Source organism: Melospiza melodia, chromosome 1 (assembly GCF_035770615.1).
Source record: "Melospiza melodia melodia isolate bMelMel2 chromosome 1, bMelMel2.pri, whole genome shotgun sequence".
In the NCBI taxonomy this organism is placed as follows: domain Eukaryota; kingdom Metazoa; phylum Chordata; class Aves; order Passeriformes; family Passerellidae; genus Melospiza; species Melospiza melodia.
The window spans coordinates 125841282-125855254 of record NC_086194.1 but is presented as its reverse complement, the minus strand read 5'-3'; the positions used below and the strand labels follow the sequence as shown (position 1 = coordinate 125855254).

The 13973-nt window shown below is 40.2% G+C and overlaps 1 protein-coding gene across 1 annotated transcript in view; it reads right to left on the bottom strand.

Annotated features, from left to right (window-relative positions):
• The window catches only part of COLEC12 (collectin subfamily member 12), a 94818-nt gene that overhangs the window by 18263 nt on the left and 62582 nt on the right, over positions 1–13973 (bottom strand). Inside the window, exon 3 of the mRNA XM_063167186.1 lies at positions 813–935. Coding sequence (XP_063023256.1) covers positions 813–935 — 123 coding nt within the window. The remainder of the gene's footprint in view (positions 1–812; positions 936–13973) is intronic.

The window sequence follows — 13973 nt, the reverse complement described above, 5'->3', positions numbered from 1 at the left end:
CTTGGAGGGGTTTTGAAGCTACTCTCAGAGCCATGCTCAGACAGGTAATTTAGAACTAGCTTGGTTTTCTCTGCAACAAGCTGTGAAGCCCTGTTATAATGCTCACAATTATGTTGTTCACTTTCCTTTCCATGCCAGAAATTCACATCTTATTTATTTAACTTATTATAGATGTAACTGCACAGTAAGCAGGTGTTTACATCAAAACATTTTTATAAATGCCCAAGTGGCTACAGTTAATTCGTGATAAGGATTTATGGGAATTTTAAGCCATGTTTCCCAGTGTGCCCAACCAATGACTTGCATAAATGAAATTCTCTCCATTACTGGCTTGCTCAACTACCAGAATCTTTGAAATTACTGTTAAAAGCATCTAATTGTCTTTGTTCATCACAATTATTGTGAATAGTCAATACACTGGTACCTCCTGGTTTAATTTTTCTTCTTCTAGATATTTCAAATTAATATTGATACTACATTTTGTTCCTGTGATAAATAGTATATTAGTAAGATATTCCTGGCTGTTGCACATGTTACACAGCTTTGTGTCTTCCAGTACTCCTTCTTGGTGGAGGAATGATCATTTTGTTTCAACTTCCCTTTCAAATGTCTAATCTGGTTTCAAAAATTCATAGTTATTTGAAAGTCAAATTCTAATGTTGCAGTTTGTTGTTATGTACATACAAAAAGCCAACACTGCCCAAGTACTGATATTTAGGCTAAAATGTGAGAAATTGCCTGGCTAGCTAATAAGTGACAACGTGTTTGGACACTTGTCTGAAAGTGAAATGTTGGTCTCAATGCATACGTACCTTTGTATCCCAGAATGGCTACTGTGATTGTTAACAGGGCACACAAAATGTATAATAAGATGATGGAGAACTTCAGTGCCCAGTTATTTTTACACTTGGTACATTGGCTCCCCTCCTGAATACCTGCAACAGAAAATTTAAAGAAATTTAAAACAATGGCAAAGAACACATTGCTGGGTTTGTCTCCTCATCTCCTTTCCTCTGTTTTCTAAAGAGCAAATTATTTATCTCAGCAGGTGATGTTTACATATGGGGTACCTATTTGCCTGTGCTGCCAGGATAAAAAATCACAGTGGTTAGAACATCTGCTCTGTGAAACAATCACTTTGGGATTTTAGCATGTGTAAGAAAAGTAGGTTCTGCTTCACTGGACAACCTCTCGCTTTCCTGTGAAGGTGGCTATTTTCTGATTGTGCTAACAAGATTCTGGTGAGTTTTGGAAATAAAACCTTTATTAGCATCTCCTCTGTCAGGCATCACACTGCAGCAGCTCTTTCTTAGCATTTGGTATCCCTATGGGGGCAATAGGACACAACAAATGTTCTGGCAGAAAAAAAACACAGGAAAAAAAGAGCATTGTGAAAGACTGGTAGGAGTAGTTCTGCTTTGTGACAATCACCACAGACAGTTACCATGCAAACACTTTCTTTCCACAATGAGTCTTGCATATTTTTGGGGGGTTTTGGAGAATACTATTTCCACAGAAAGAAGAGATGCTTTACTGATACAGCGATCTGTTCATCCACAGAAAAAGTGCTGGTGAATTTCTCTTTGTGGACAAGTTAAGAAAAATGGCCTCAAACTGATGAAAGAAAACAGAGCTATACTAGTCTATATTTAAACTTTTTTCCAGAACAGCTTGGTATCTTTGAGTCTATTATGGAAGCAATTTTCCTATTTTCCTCTTTTGTGCTCCTTGGGAATAGCTCAAGAGTGTTGGGAGCATGGGTTATTAATCAGAAGCACAAATGTGTAAAAACCTGAAAACTGGAGCGATGTGCTGGAAGAAACAGACGGGATTTATCCATCTTTCCAAGGTGCACTAAGCAGGCCAGGATTAACCTAACGTTCTGTGTCTGTCAGAAAATGCATTTCTTTGATATTCACTCTATTTGTGTACTATTAGGGGAGTCCCACAGGAAAGCTTTAAGCTCTAATAAATTCTATGTACCAGATTACTTAACTAATCAAAACTTGCTCTGCAGCTTTTTATGAATAACTTATATTTCCCCCGAGGCCTAACACACAGATGATTTTACTTTTCCAAACTCATAACCTTCTACAGAGTGGTTTTTTTCTTTTTCTTTTTCTTTTTTTTTTTTCTAAGAGAAAAGCACTGGGTTCAAGAAGGATGGGTGACCAACGTAATGAGTTAAGTCAACTGCATTTCTCTCTCCAATGACATTTTCCAATGGCTTCCTTTAAAGCTAAGGTACTTGAAGAAGGAAGGATTACCATATTGGAGCAACTGAGGAAGAGGATTTACAAAATTTATTTGACAAGGCATTTTCTTCAATCTTCTCTGCACATATATACTCACTGTGGTTAAGGTGGAAATGCATCTTTTTCAGGTCTTTTCCAGATTACATCATCACATGTTTTTTCTAAACTTTTCAGGTGTGACATCACATTCTGTTGCCATGTGATGAAAGTGATGCCATGATTTGGGCTCCTTGTGGTTTAGGCATAAGACCAGCTGGGAACATCTGGTTCTTTTTTCAGGAACATTATGGGAAAATGAGACAAAGGCTTGTAAGCATAAACTCAAGAACAGAAATTCCAGAGGGTTAAGGCTTCTCTTCTGCGCGTGGGGTGAGAAGGGAGGGAGCTGGCATAGAGACAGGCAGCTCCATAGCCCACTTATTGGTGACTTGGATTTGGAAAGGGGGTAACTCCTGCACCACAAAAGAAAAGGTGAAGGGTCCATATTTCGGTAGTCAGGTTTGCTTATGGATCCTGATGCATGGGCTGACTTGCTTGCTTTGGTCTCAAGGAGTTTGCCGGTGAGGAAGCTCTAACTGCTGAAAAAGCAGGAAAGGGAAAGTGCAGTTTTCTAAAGGTTTGCAATAGGTATTTAGAGACTGAAATGATCTCACAGTGGGAACTTGGTGGTGTCTGGAGCACCATATTGCTGGTCTTAGCCAGTACTAATGGGCTCCTTGAACCGCTGTGCCCTAAATGCAAGGCACCTTCTCATGGAGGGATTTAAAATTCCAATCTAGTTGTCTTTAAGAGTCCACATATCCAAAAACAAGTTTGGGGCAAAACTCACATCGCATTCACTTTCTAAATACACAGACAAACAGAAAGCTTGATCCTCCTTATTTTAATGTTAATTGAAGCAGGCCTAGATCCTAATCTGGGAAAAATGATGGACTGCAGACGTACAAAACACAGAGAAAGGCAGAAGTAAAAACAAAGCCTTTGGCAGCAATTGCCAATGAAAAGTTTCACTTGATAAGTGTCTCATAGTCAGATGACTCATTTTATGACATGACCTGCTTTCTGTCATTGTACTCCGGCTTCCTGGGTAGTGTAATGAGCTGAAACTTCACCGATGTCACTGGGTGTATTGCAGTTCAGCATCAAGCATCATCTATGTTCCAGTGCTTCACAGGGATCCAGTTTCACTTGTCTCAACCCACTCTACCTCTGGTTCAATAAAACAGCACTTCAGCTTTTCAGAACTTTTTGTTTCTGTGTGTTTCAAACTGACACCAGAACAGCACCACAACAAAAGCCAGACCTCTCCATCCTTTTACAGCCCAGCACGGTTGGTATCAATAACACAGGCACATCATACTAAAACAATCATACAGGCTGGAGTGATTCCATTAACTAACTGGCCTGGAACTCTGCACTGCATTCCTTACTGGGGCTTTCTGCCTGTCAGCCTAAAACTACTTCTGATTGCCAATGAACCCCTGCTACCCTCATCTAACATGACCCAGGTCCAGGGCTGGAGTGAAAAGCCAGGGAGCTCTAACAGGCTCTTTTGTTTTCTTTTACCTGGGATACAGTAAAGTCTTTCAGAGCAATTATACTTGCTCTTTATTACAAACATGTAGTGCTTAACTCTGCTGCTAGTTTACTAAACATATAAAACTACCGCAAAAATACCAGATATAGGTACCCCTTGAAGAAGAGATTTGGAAGACTCATTCTGATGTCTTTCTGAGCAATTAAATACATCAGGCTACATGCAAAAGCCATGAATGCAACCCTCTCTGTGTAGGGATGAACTCCAGTATAATCAGACCTCCCCAAATTCCCAAGCACACACCCTGACTTCAGCTTGCCCTGTTATTTATCCCCACTACCTCACTTAATAATCATGCCCAAATAAGATTGTTTTGATATAGGAGATGCATTTAGTTCATGTTGTGAAGACACATTTTTATTCAAAGGTGGTTCTCAAAAGATGTAATAGCCAAAATATTAAGCAACAACAAATGTGAGTCAATTAAAAATGCTTACTGTGATTACACAAAACCCAGCAGGCTGGCATAACATCATGCAGGTTTACCACAAAAGCTGTGAATTGAGCCTTGAAGGATCCCATGCTTGGGCTTTTATTTGGCAGAAGTTCCCGTTTTATCCACTAGACTGCTTGCTGTTATGACTGACAGATAAAAATGCAGAATTCTTCCAGGAGACGTATCACATTCCATCTAGAAAGCTGCAGACTAAATGGAAAGGGAAAGGCCCTACACACACATCCCATTGACAGAACAAATGTAAACCTGCAAAAGGGCATTCTCAGCTCAAGTGAGCTCTTCTCCATCTGTTAGTGATGCTCCTAGTGCAGCACACTCCTCTCTGTGTCCTGCACACGTGTTTTCAATGCTGCTCTGCTCCCAGACATTTGTCACTGCCTTCCAAACCCAGGGAGCTGGGGTCACTTCCGCATGACGTGCATTTCTCACTGCTGATTTGATCAATGTTTAATAAATATCAGATGAGACACAATGTTCCTCGTTTCACTGGACGTATGCTTTTTTCCATTCCTTTCTCTGACTTATTTTAATAAGAGCTCTGGTTTTTCTGCCTCACTGTTGGGAAGACATCTGGCCAAACAGACAGCAACCTAGTACAAAGAGATCCTGCTGGCTCACATGCTTTGGGGACCCCCTTCTCTGCAAACCAAAATGCTCACAAAAAAATATGCAAGTGAGACATCCCCCTGTTACCAGGCTTTGTAGTATTTGTTTTTATAGCATTGCATTCCAGTGACTGAAGACTTTGTTCTCACACAGGGGGTATACATCTGCAGATTCCTTTTGGGCTCCAAGAAGAGGTTTTGCTGAAGGAGGACCTGGGTTTTTTGGGTTTTATTTGTTTGGGGGATTTTTGTTGTTGTTGTTCTTGTTGTTGCTGTTTTGTTCCATGGTTTCAATGGGACACTAGATAGCTTTGCTCTTTGTAACCACCTTACAAAACACCTGACTCCTCAACTGTATTACACTTCAGGAGCACATCTTTGAACACTGGAATAAGACATGCACAAACTTTTTTTAAAATTTTCTGAATAATTCTGTTACAAGTATTTGCCTCTCTGTTCTTTTCTTGGCTTTGGCTGCAGGATCATAGGTGGCCTCATAATATTTCTGCTAGCAAATCAATTTTGACAAAGATGCAAGGTTTCCTTCATAACCCCGACAAGAAATGAGAATAATAATGATAAGATAAAGAAATGCAGTGCAGGAAATGAAAATACATTAGTTTGGAGGGAGCTTCCCCAGTGTGATTCACTGAAAAGAGATAACAAAAGGAAGACTGCAAGCCTACTTTGCAGCCTTCAAATGATTGTTTTCTCAAAGTCAATGTTTTGAAAACAGCAGTGGATCTAATACCTATATTTAAAGGGACCTGAGCAAACTATATACATCTAATTCAGGACTCGTGCCCTAGAAGGTGGCACTGCTCATGGCAGGGAGGCTGAAACTACATGATTTTGGGTTACCTTCCAGCATGAACCATTCTGTGCTTCAGTGTGTAACTAGGAGTCAAATACTGAGATGTAATTAACGTTGCAGAGTTTCAACATGCTCCCAGTGGTGTCTATCTCATAGCAAAAAGTAGGTGATCCCATGAGGAATCCATCTCTAGGTTTACATACCTAAATGTTTTGAAAAACCTGGTTTAAAGTGCTTAAATTCAGGCACCCAAGTGTAAAATGGTAGGTGTTTACTAATATGCATGACTAGCAATTATGAAAGGAGGTTTGTCTCACAGGACAGAGAGGATTTTAAGTTCAGGCATATAAGTGTTTTCATATTTACATACACATAAACACAATTATGTTCAAATATATGGAAAAGTGAGTGTATTATTTTTACAGAGAAGCTTTGGTAATGATAAAACCCCAGCATATTATATCAGCACACTAAGAAAAAACAGGCAACAGCATCTTTGACAATAATAACTTTGTATAGGTTTGAGACTACGGGATCCAGCCAGCCACAAAATTCACAGTGAGATTTTTGTCTTCTCTTTTGTACTGTGTCACAGGTTATTAACATACCCCTCACAAAAACAATTCCCGTGATCCTTCAGGAATGGTTTTGTTGGAGTGAACAAAACTGATGGTTTGATAGTTCCATATGCTGGCCTACTTCAGAAAGCAATTGTTCTTTATAATGGCAAAAATTGAAACTGCTTCATGCCTTTTAAAATTATTGCTTTGAGATAAAACTAATTTCTTCAGTTTAGAGTCTATTCTCACACTGTAAAAGCTGTAATTTGAGCTACATGTAAATAGATGCCCTACATATTTCCTAGCTAATGTGTAAAGATCCACACCTCCTCCTGTTCCACAGTTTTGGCAAGCCCTGTCTCCACAATGGCAGTGGTCCTGCTCACCCAAATAGTGCAGCACTGGCTTGTGGGCAGGTGGATTGCAACAGCCTGCTTAACTTAATCATCAGATTTTTACAATGCCATTGGAAAAAATATCTAGCCCAAACATGCTGTCATTTGTTCCGGAATTTGCTAGTTTTGCTTCTGGTTTTATAATCAAATAGGGATAAATGCAAGCATGCTTGCTTTGAAAAAGTTTCTGGTTATTTATTAGGAAGCAATTAAAGCAGCTAAACTTGAAATCCAAGCAGTGGGTATGTACCCACCTAACTCGTGCCAGTTTTCCTATGCCAGCTGGAAAATTATGAAGCATGGCAGCAAGACACAGGCTGGAACAGCCACTCTATATTCCAAGTAAACACTGCAAGACACAGAGCTTCTTTCTTCCAAAATGAATAAATAAATGGACCCAACCCAAACCACTCCATCTCCACAGGTTTCTACAGCATTCAGCATAATCTGATTGCCCTGCTACACAGCTGGCAGCTGTGCCAATAACCTCTGGAGAGAAGAAAGCACACCTCAAAAGCCCAGTCTGAGAATTTGTGCCCTGTGAGGCTGTACAACCCCTGCCACAGACAGTGGTACCAGTTCCTATGATTATATCCTGAACTTCACATTCGAGATTTCCTATTCACCTGGTGCCCCTTTCTTTCCAAGTACAAGGTTGGGGCAGTCCCTGGTATCACTATAGGTTGGGGCATGAACAGATCAAGAGCAGCACTGCCAAGAAGGATTTGGGGATGCTGGTGTACAAAAGCTGGACATGGGTTGGCAATGTGCTCTTGCAGTCCAGAAAGCCAAACACATCCTGGGCTGTGTCAAAAGCAGTGTGGCCAGCAGAGGAAGGAGGCAATCTGCCCCTCTATTCTGCTCTGGTGAGACCCCACCTGTGTACAGTTCTGGGGTCCCCAGCACAGAAAAGACATGGACCTGCTGGGGTGGGTCCAGGGGAGGAACATGAAAATCAGAAGTGCTGGAGCATCTCTTCTATGAAGACAGGATGACTGAGTTGGGACTGTTCAACCTGGAGAAGAGAAGGCTTCAAAGGAACTTTATTGTGGCCTTTCAGTACTTAAAGGGGGCTGCTAAGAAAGATGAGGACAAACTTTTTAGCAGGCTTCTTGTCCTAACAAGAGGAAATGGCTTTAAACCAAAAGAAGGTAGATTCAGATTAAATAAAATGAAGATTTTTACAATGAGTGTGGTGAAACAGGAACAGGTTGCTCAGAGAGGTGATAGATACTCTATCCCTGGTAACATTCAAGGTCAGGGTGAGCAGGGCTCTGAGCAAACTGATCTTGATGAACATGTCCTTGATCACAGCAGAGCATTTGGACTAGATGACTAACTTTTAGGGTCCCTTGCAACCCAAACTGTTCTATGATTCTTGTAGCTATGTAATTATGTGGGACTTTCAGCTTGCATTCTAGGAGAACAGATTCCCAGACTCCTAAAAAATAGAAGTGGGAGGAGTTGTTCATTAATGCTTAAGAGAATCAAAGACTCCACCAGGACTTTCATAATTCCACCTCTTCAGAGGAACTCTCAACACTGAGGGGGCAATGCTGGGGCTGGGGCTGGCAGGGCTCACCCTGTCCCTGCACCCCCTGAAGTGGAAGGGGTGCATTTTTCCCAAAAGCCCAGGGTATTTCAGTAAACATGAGGGATTTCCTTCTCTGGGACACTTTGGGAAAACCCAGCCCTTAATGATCAGCACACTGCAGCCCAAAGCTCTGCACAAAGGGGCCATCAAGCAAATTCTCCTCCACACAGCAGACTGAGCCTGTTGGAGGCAGCGGCCACTTCCCATAAATCAGAATCCCACATCTGACATAACAAAGAGTCTCAGAGGGCCAACACTATTATCTCTGGAAAGCTTTCAGCCTAAGAAATACTTTATTCTATGTAATGTACACAAACCCTTTCATTAAAGGAGGGGAGAACCCTCATTTTCAGCCTGACCATCATCTCTCACTTATTTATATAACCCAGGCAGCATTTTCTCTCTGGCTTTGTTCTTCTTTGCAGCAGTCCAGAGAATCACAATGAATTGTCAGAAATCCTAATTATACACTTCAACAACCACCACCATTTAATTATATAGTATTACCAAACAATGTCCTACTGTGATTAAACACTAAATATTTTAATTGAAAGGATATAAAAAGCCCAACCACAACACAGGGTAAGCAAAGACTGCTGCGTATCCGAACTGTATGTTAGGCAAATATTACAAACAGAGCTGAAGAACCAGTGTGGTAAATTTTATGAAAAATCACGGATTTGCAATAGCTTAAGGTCCAGCCATAACAATGTGGTAAGAATATCACACCAGCAGAGGGTCCAGCATCCCTCAGGCTATTAGATTTAAAGACAAACTCAAACCAGAACAAACCTCAGAAAGTGCTGGTGCTTTTAAATAACTGTCTGGAATAAGAGAGATGTGTCTGTCCTCAGTTACGGAAAATCAAGTAACGGATCACTCAGTGCATGTCTCTGGAACTAAACCCAGAAATCTAATTAGGCTGTTCAAAAGATGAGAGAAAAACTAGAACAGTTAAAGGAAGATAAAAATTATGTATGAATTAAAGACCTGTTCAATGACAGGCAAGACAGCCATGATACATGACAATAAAGAGCCTCTCTCAAACTCTGTCTCAATACAGGAGAATGTAGACTGACTGGCAAGAAGAAACATAGCCAGACCTATAAGGAGATCAAAGCCAGGTTTTTTGTTTGTGAAGCAGTTTCCTAAGACAACCTGAAGATATTCCATTCAATGATTTAAATAAAACCAGAGGTAACAAAGCATTAGCAAAGTCAAGGGCGGGATCCCTCCCTCAGAGTTGTGCCAGATGGCACAGTAATGCCATTTTTGTCAAAGTCCAAGCCTTCCATTCTGAAATAAATATGCTTCCTAATGAAATATAGATCCTAATTAAGATTATATAATTTGATGACTAATGTAACTGATTTTCCACCCTAATTCAATTTACATTCAACTGAAAGATGAAAAGAAGTAACATGTAATATACACCCAAAGTGTGTATTTTCCCTAAGATTCTCTAATTTTATAACACAGTATTTAGGTGTTAGTGACCCTAGTAATGGTGCTAAATGGTAGGCAGAAAAGTGGTTAATTCCACGCTTTGTGGCTTTTAATACATTTCTTGAGGAGGGCAACATGATCCCCTCCATGGCTGGCTGTGGTAGGTACCAAAACCACGGCAGTGCCACCTGTGCTGCAGGGCCACTCACCAAGGACACGATGAAGTCATCCAGGGCACAGATGCAAAGATGATGCTCTTCACAGAAAGCTTTCACCTGTTCTTTTACCAGTTCTGCAACTTCTAAATTTAAGGGCAATGCTAAAAACATTGGATCGCTGTTATAAAGAACAAGAAACAATGGGAACTCCAGCCCATGCACAACAAAGCAACATTTCTGTATCCACTGATGTTGCCACAAAAGCTATTCCATTTAACTACAGAAATTAAATTTTTTATGCGCCTACACAAGTTAAGTGGAAGTATTTGGCAGCCATCTGTTCCATGTAAGTTTCTGTGCACACACGCACCCCTGACATGGCTGAGGCAGGTCATTCATTTAAGAGCATTGTAAAATACCATGTGTTATAGCAAAGTGTGTTTTAAATTCTTGTAGCTCATACGAATCTAAACCAATTTTCACTCAGTAGTCAGAAGAACAACCAGCATGCCCTCCTCAACAGGATTTTTTCTCTCATCTACTACCTGGTGGAACTAAACAAAACAGAGTTTCAACCATATTTGACAGCATAAACCCCATATTTACATTTTTCTGTTAGGGAAAAATGCAGATATACTTTTGATGAGGTTTTCAGCGGGGAAAAAATTGTTGCCTGAGACTGAACAAGTATACCCAGAAAATCTAACCTGCAGATGTATCTGTAACTACAGGTTTTGTTGTGTTCCATCTGAAATGTTGCAATAAATGCTGACATTAACAGGATTGAAAAAAATTAACTAAGATTTGATGCCTCAAATTAATATATATACCTTTATACACTCTTTTCTGGATTTAGTGGTAGTGGTCCTGTTGCCTTCATTAAGAAAAATTATAATATGAAAATCACCTCTTTTCCAAATGAAAAGTTTCTCTGATAACATTATTTGGAATTTATAAGATTCATGTGCATGAAAAAAGAAGAGGTAAAAGTTTTTCTGTCCATGCTGGGTACTTAGCAGTTTCATAGAACTGTTACTTGGAAGGTGACCCCAATGAAGAGGGCCACAAGGAAGAATGCAGTAGGACCCAAAAAAAAAAAAAAAAGTGAGTTCAGAAAACAGTAGGTATAAAGAAGCCTGCTCTACTCTTTTAATTATGCAAATTGCCACTTCTGATTAGCCTTTTCCCTGTGATATCCAGAATCCTTGGCTGAAGTACCAATACTGAATTGAGAAGAAAGGATCCCCATAGGCACTGCACTGAACATAGCTCATGGTCACAAATCTACTGGCTGTAAATTCATTCCTAATCTCCTGAGGCTACATGCTCAACTACAGGAGAGAAATTATGTCGAGGTATAAGCACTGTTCCTCTAGAAGTGTGCTGCCTTACTCCCCTCAGCTGAATTGAGACTCTGCATTAAATCACCTCCAAAGGAGAGGAGCTGTCAGGGCCTGGATTTATTTTCCACCTCACTGCCCTTCTAAAACCACTTTCTAAAGGTAGGGCTTTTTCTACAGAAATATTGCAGGCTTGATGGCAGACACAATAAATCTTGTTTCCACCTTCCAATATAACCAACCTCCCCCTCTGCCTCCTTTTCCAGAATCTTATATTTTCAAAGTGGAAGTTTTCCCCTGTGAAGCTGGATCTCTAAGTTAAGGAATGATTATTTCTCAATGCAGCTCCCATCTCTCAGTTTTCTCTCTCTGTTCTTCCCTTTTCCCCCCTCTCCTGTCTCCTTGTGTCCTGTAGCATCTCCGACCTCTGAGGTCTCCCTAACCCTGGTTCATTCACACCTCACTAGCATCCAATTTCCTGGATAAAAAGCAGACTTAGAATGAATTCCTCAGGCAACCAGAACAGTTTTTTAAAACGCCTGTGCCAATGTGTAATGACTGTGCAATGAAAGGAACAAACAGCCCTGATAAATGGATTTTTTCCACCTAATATCATCACAATTTCTGGGATTTTTCCCTGGTTAATATTCACTCTTATCTAGAGAGGAAATTTTTATTCTGTAAACTACTACAAGAAATTTTCTGTACAGAGGTGGGGGCGTGGTTGAACAGAATTTGTGTTTTCCCTCCTAATAAAACACTAAGCAAATCTGCACTTTCTTGACAAATGCTGGGAAATGATGCATTAAATCCGCTTGTTACAAGTGAGGAAAAGCCCTGCAGAAGGACATCCAGAGCACTGCAGTCAGAAAGATAACGAATTAGCCAACAATTAGACAACAAGCATATTACCTGCCTACATAGCACCCACCCTGCTGTGAATGCAATCACTGTGGTAGGGAGGTGAAAACTCTACTGCAATCACGAAAATACAGAAGCTGACAAATCCATTAAACATGAAAAATTTGCTACACTTTCAACAGCAACAACAATAATAATACTTGCAAAAGTAATCATCTTCCTGAAACATACATTCCTTGCTATAATCCTTTCCCTGATAGCTTATGAAATCATGGAGAACCAAGTCTTTGCAAAATATTTTTTAACAAAGCCTGGCAGTTTTAAGATCCCTGTCTTCAGAGCAGTACAAGGGGAAGGCTGTTGCCATGAGGCCAGGTTCTCCTGAGATTCCACATCTGCAGATGGAAGACTAAGAATCTCAGAATCACAGAATCATTTTGGTTGGAAAAAACCTCCAAATTCATTAAGTCCAGCCTTTGACCATCTCCACTTTGTCACCTACACCATGGCACTGAGTGCCACATCCAGTTGTTTCTTGAGGACCTCCAGGGATGGTGACTCCACCACCTCCCTTGGCTGTTCATTCCAATACTTGACAACCCTTTCCATGTAGAAGTTACTCCTGATGTCCAGCCTAAACCTTCCTTGGCAGGGGACATATCTTGAGGCTGTGTCTTCTTTTCCTGTTACTTCTTGCCAGTCAGAAAAGGCCAACCCCCAGCAGGCTCCAGCTACTTTCAGGTGGTTTTAGAGAGCGATAAGGTCACCCCTGAGCCTCCTTTTCTCCAGGATAAACAACTCCAGCTCCCTCAGCCATGCCTCATAGGACTTACAAGTCTTTTAAGTTTGATTTAAAGTCTGACTTAAGTCAAGGCTTAAGTACAACTTGCTAGTCTTCAGTCTGGTAAGACTCAAATCTCACCACGCATTTCAGGCTCATTGCTACAAGCTTTATCAGGGGATTTAGGCTGACAGTAAAAGGCTTAAATTGAACAAAATAATTTTCTTACCCAAAAGACTAAATTAAAAACTTAGAACTTTTCACTATAAAATATGTGTTCTTTAATGGAGAGAAAATCCCAGAGCACTTTAATTAAGAGGCAGAAGGCATAATATAAACCTATAGTTACAAGTGGGAATTGGCAAATTTTAATTCAGACAAAAAATTGTAAAAGAGACCTTGGGGTTTTTTTCCCTAGTTGACACATAAATATATTATTAAAAGTTCTTGTGAAAGGTCCAACCCCGTGCAATAAAAAACCCCCAACCCAAATATTAGCTTGTGTTTCAGTGAAAGCAATCCCAAGGTAACTAAAACTTCGGAGGACAGCTATTCAGGGGGGAGGGAAGAAGAAAGCTGAGTGAACTCAGTCAAGATGTCTAAGCTCATTTAGAAAAATTATTCTGCCTGAAGTTAATGCCAAAGACTTTTGGACTGCAAACCTACATATCTGCTTAAATCCAATGTTCCTCTAGACTTGTAACTTTACCACACTTTTAACTCTCTGAGAAATGCTGAAGTTCTCAAATAATGGCTGTAATAATCAGTTTCCTTGTTCTGATATGATATACCACTAAAAATACAAAGAAAATAGTCCCTTTCTGTACTTTCTGTAAAAGATGGCAAGAACTTAGAAAGCTAATAGAATTGATCATATTTGTGTCCAACCTGAATTTGCATTTCCATTCTTGGGTTTTTTTGCCAAATACCAAGATTTATTGGTCCTTGAAGAGAAAAAAAAAAGACTGAAACAAATCTGGGGTCAATATTTGACTTCAGGGTCAATATATCTTGCCTTTTCACTCTCAAAGAGGTCAATATCTGCTGTTATTTATGCCATACTCTGCAGCTGCTCTTTTGAACTCCAGCAGAGAAATACATCACACCCTT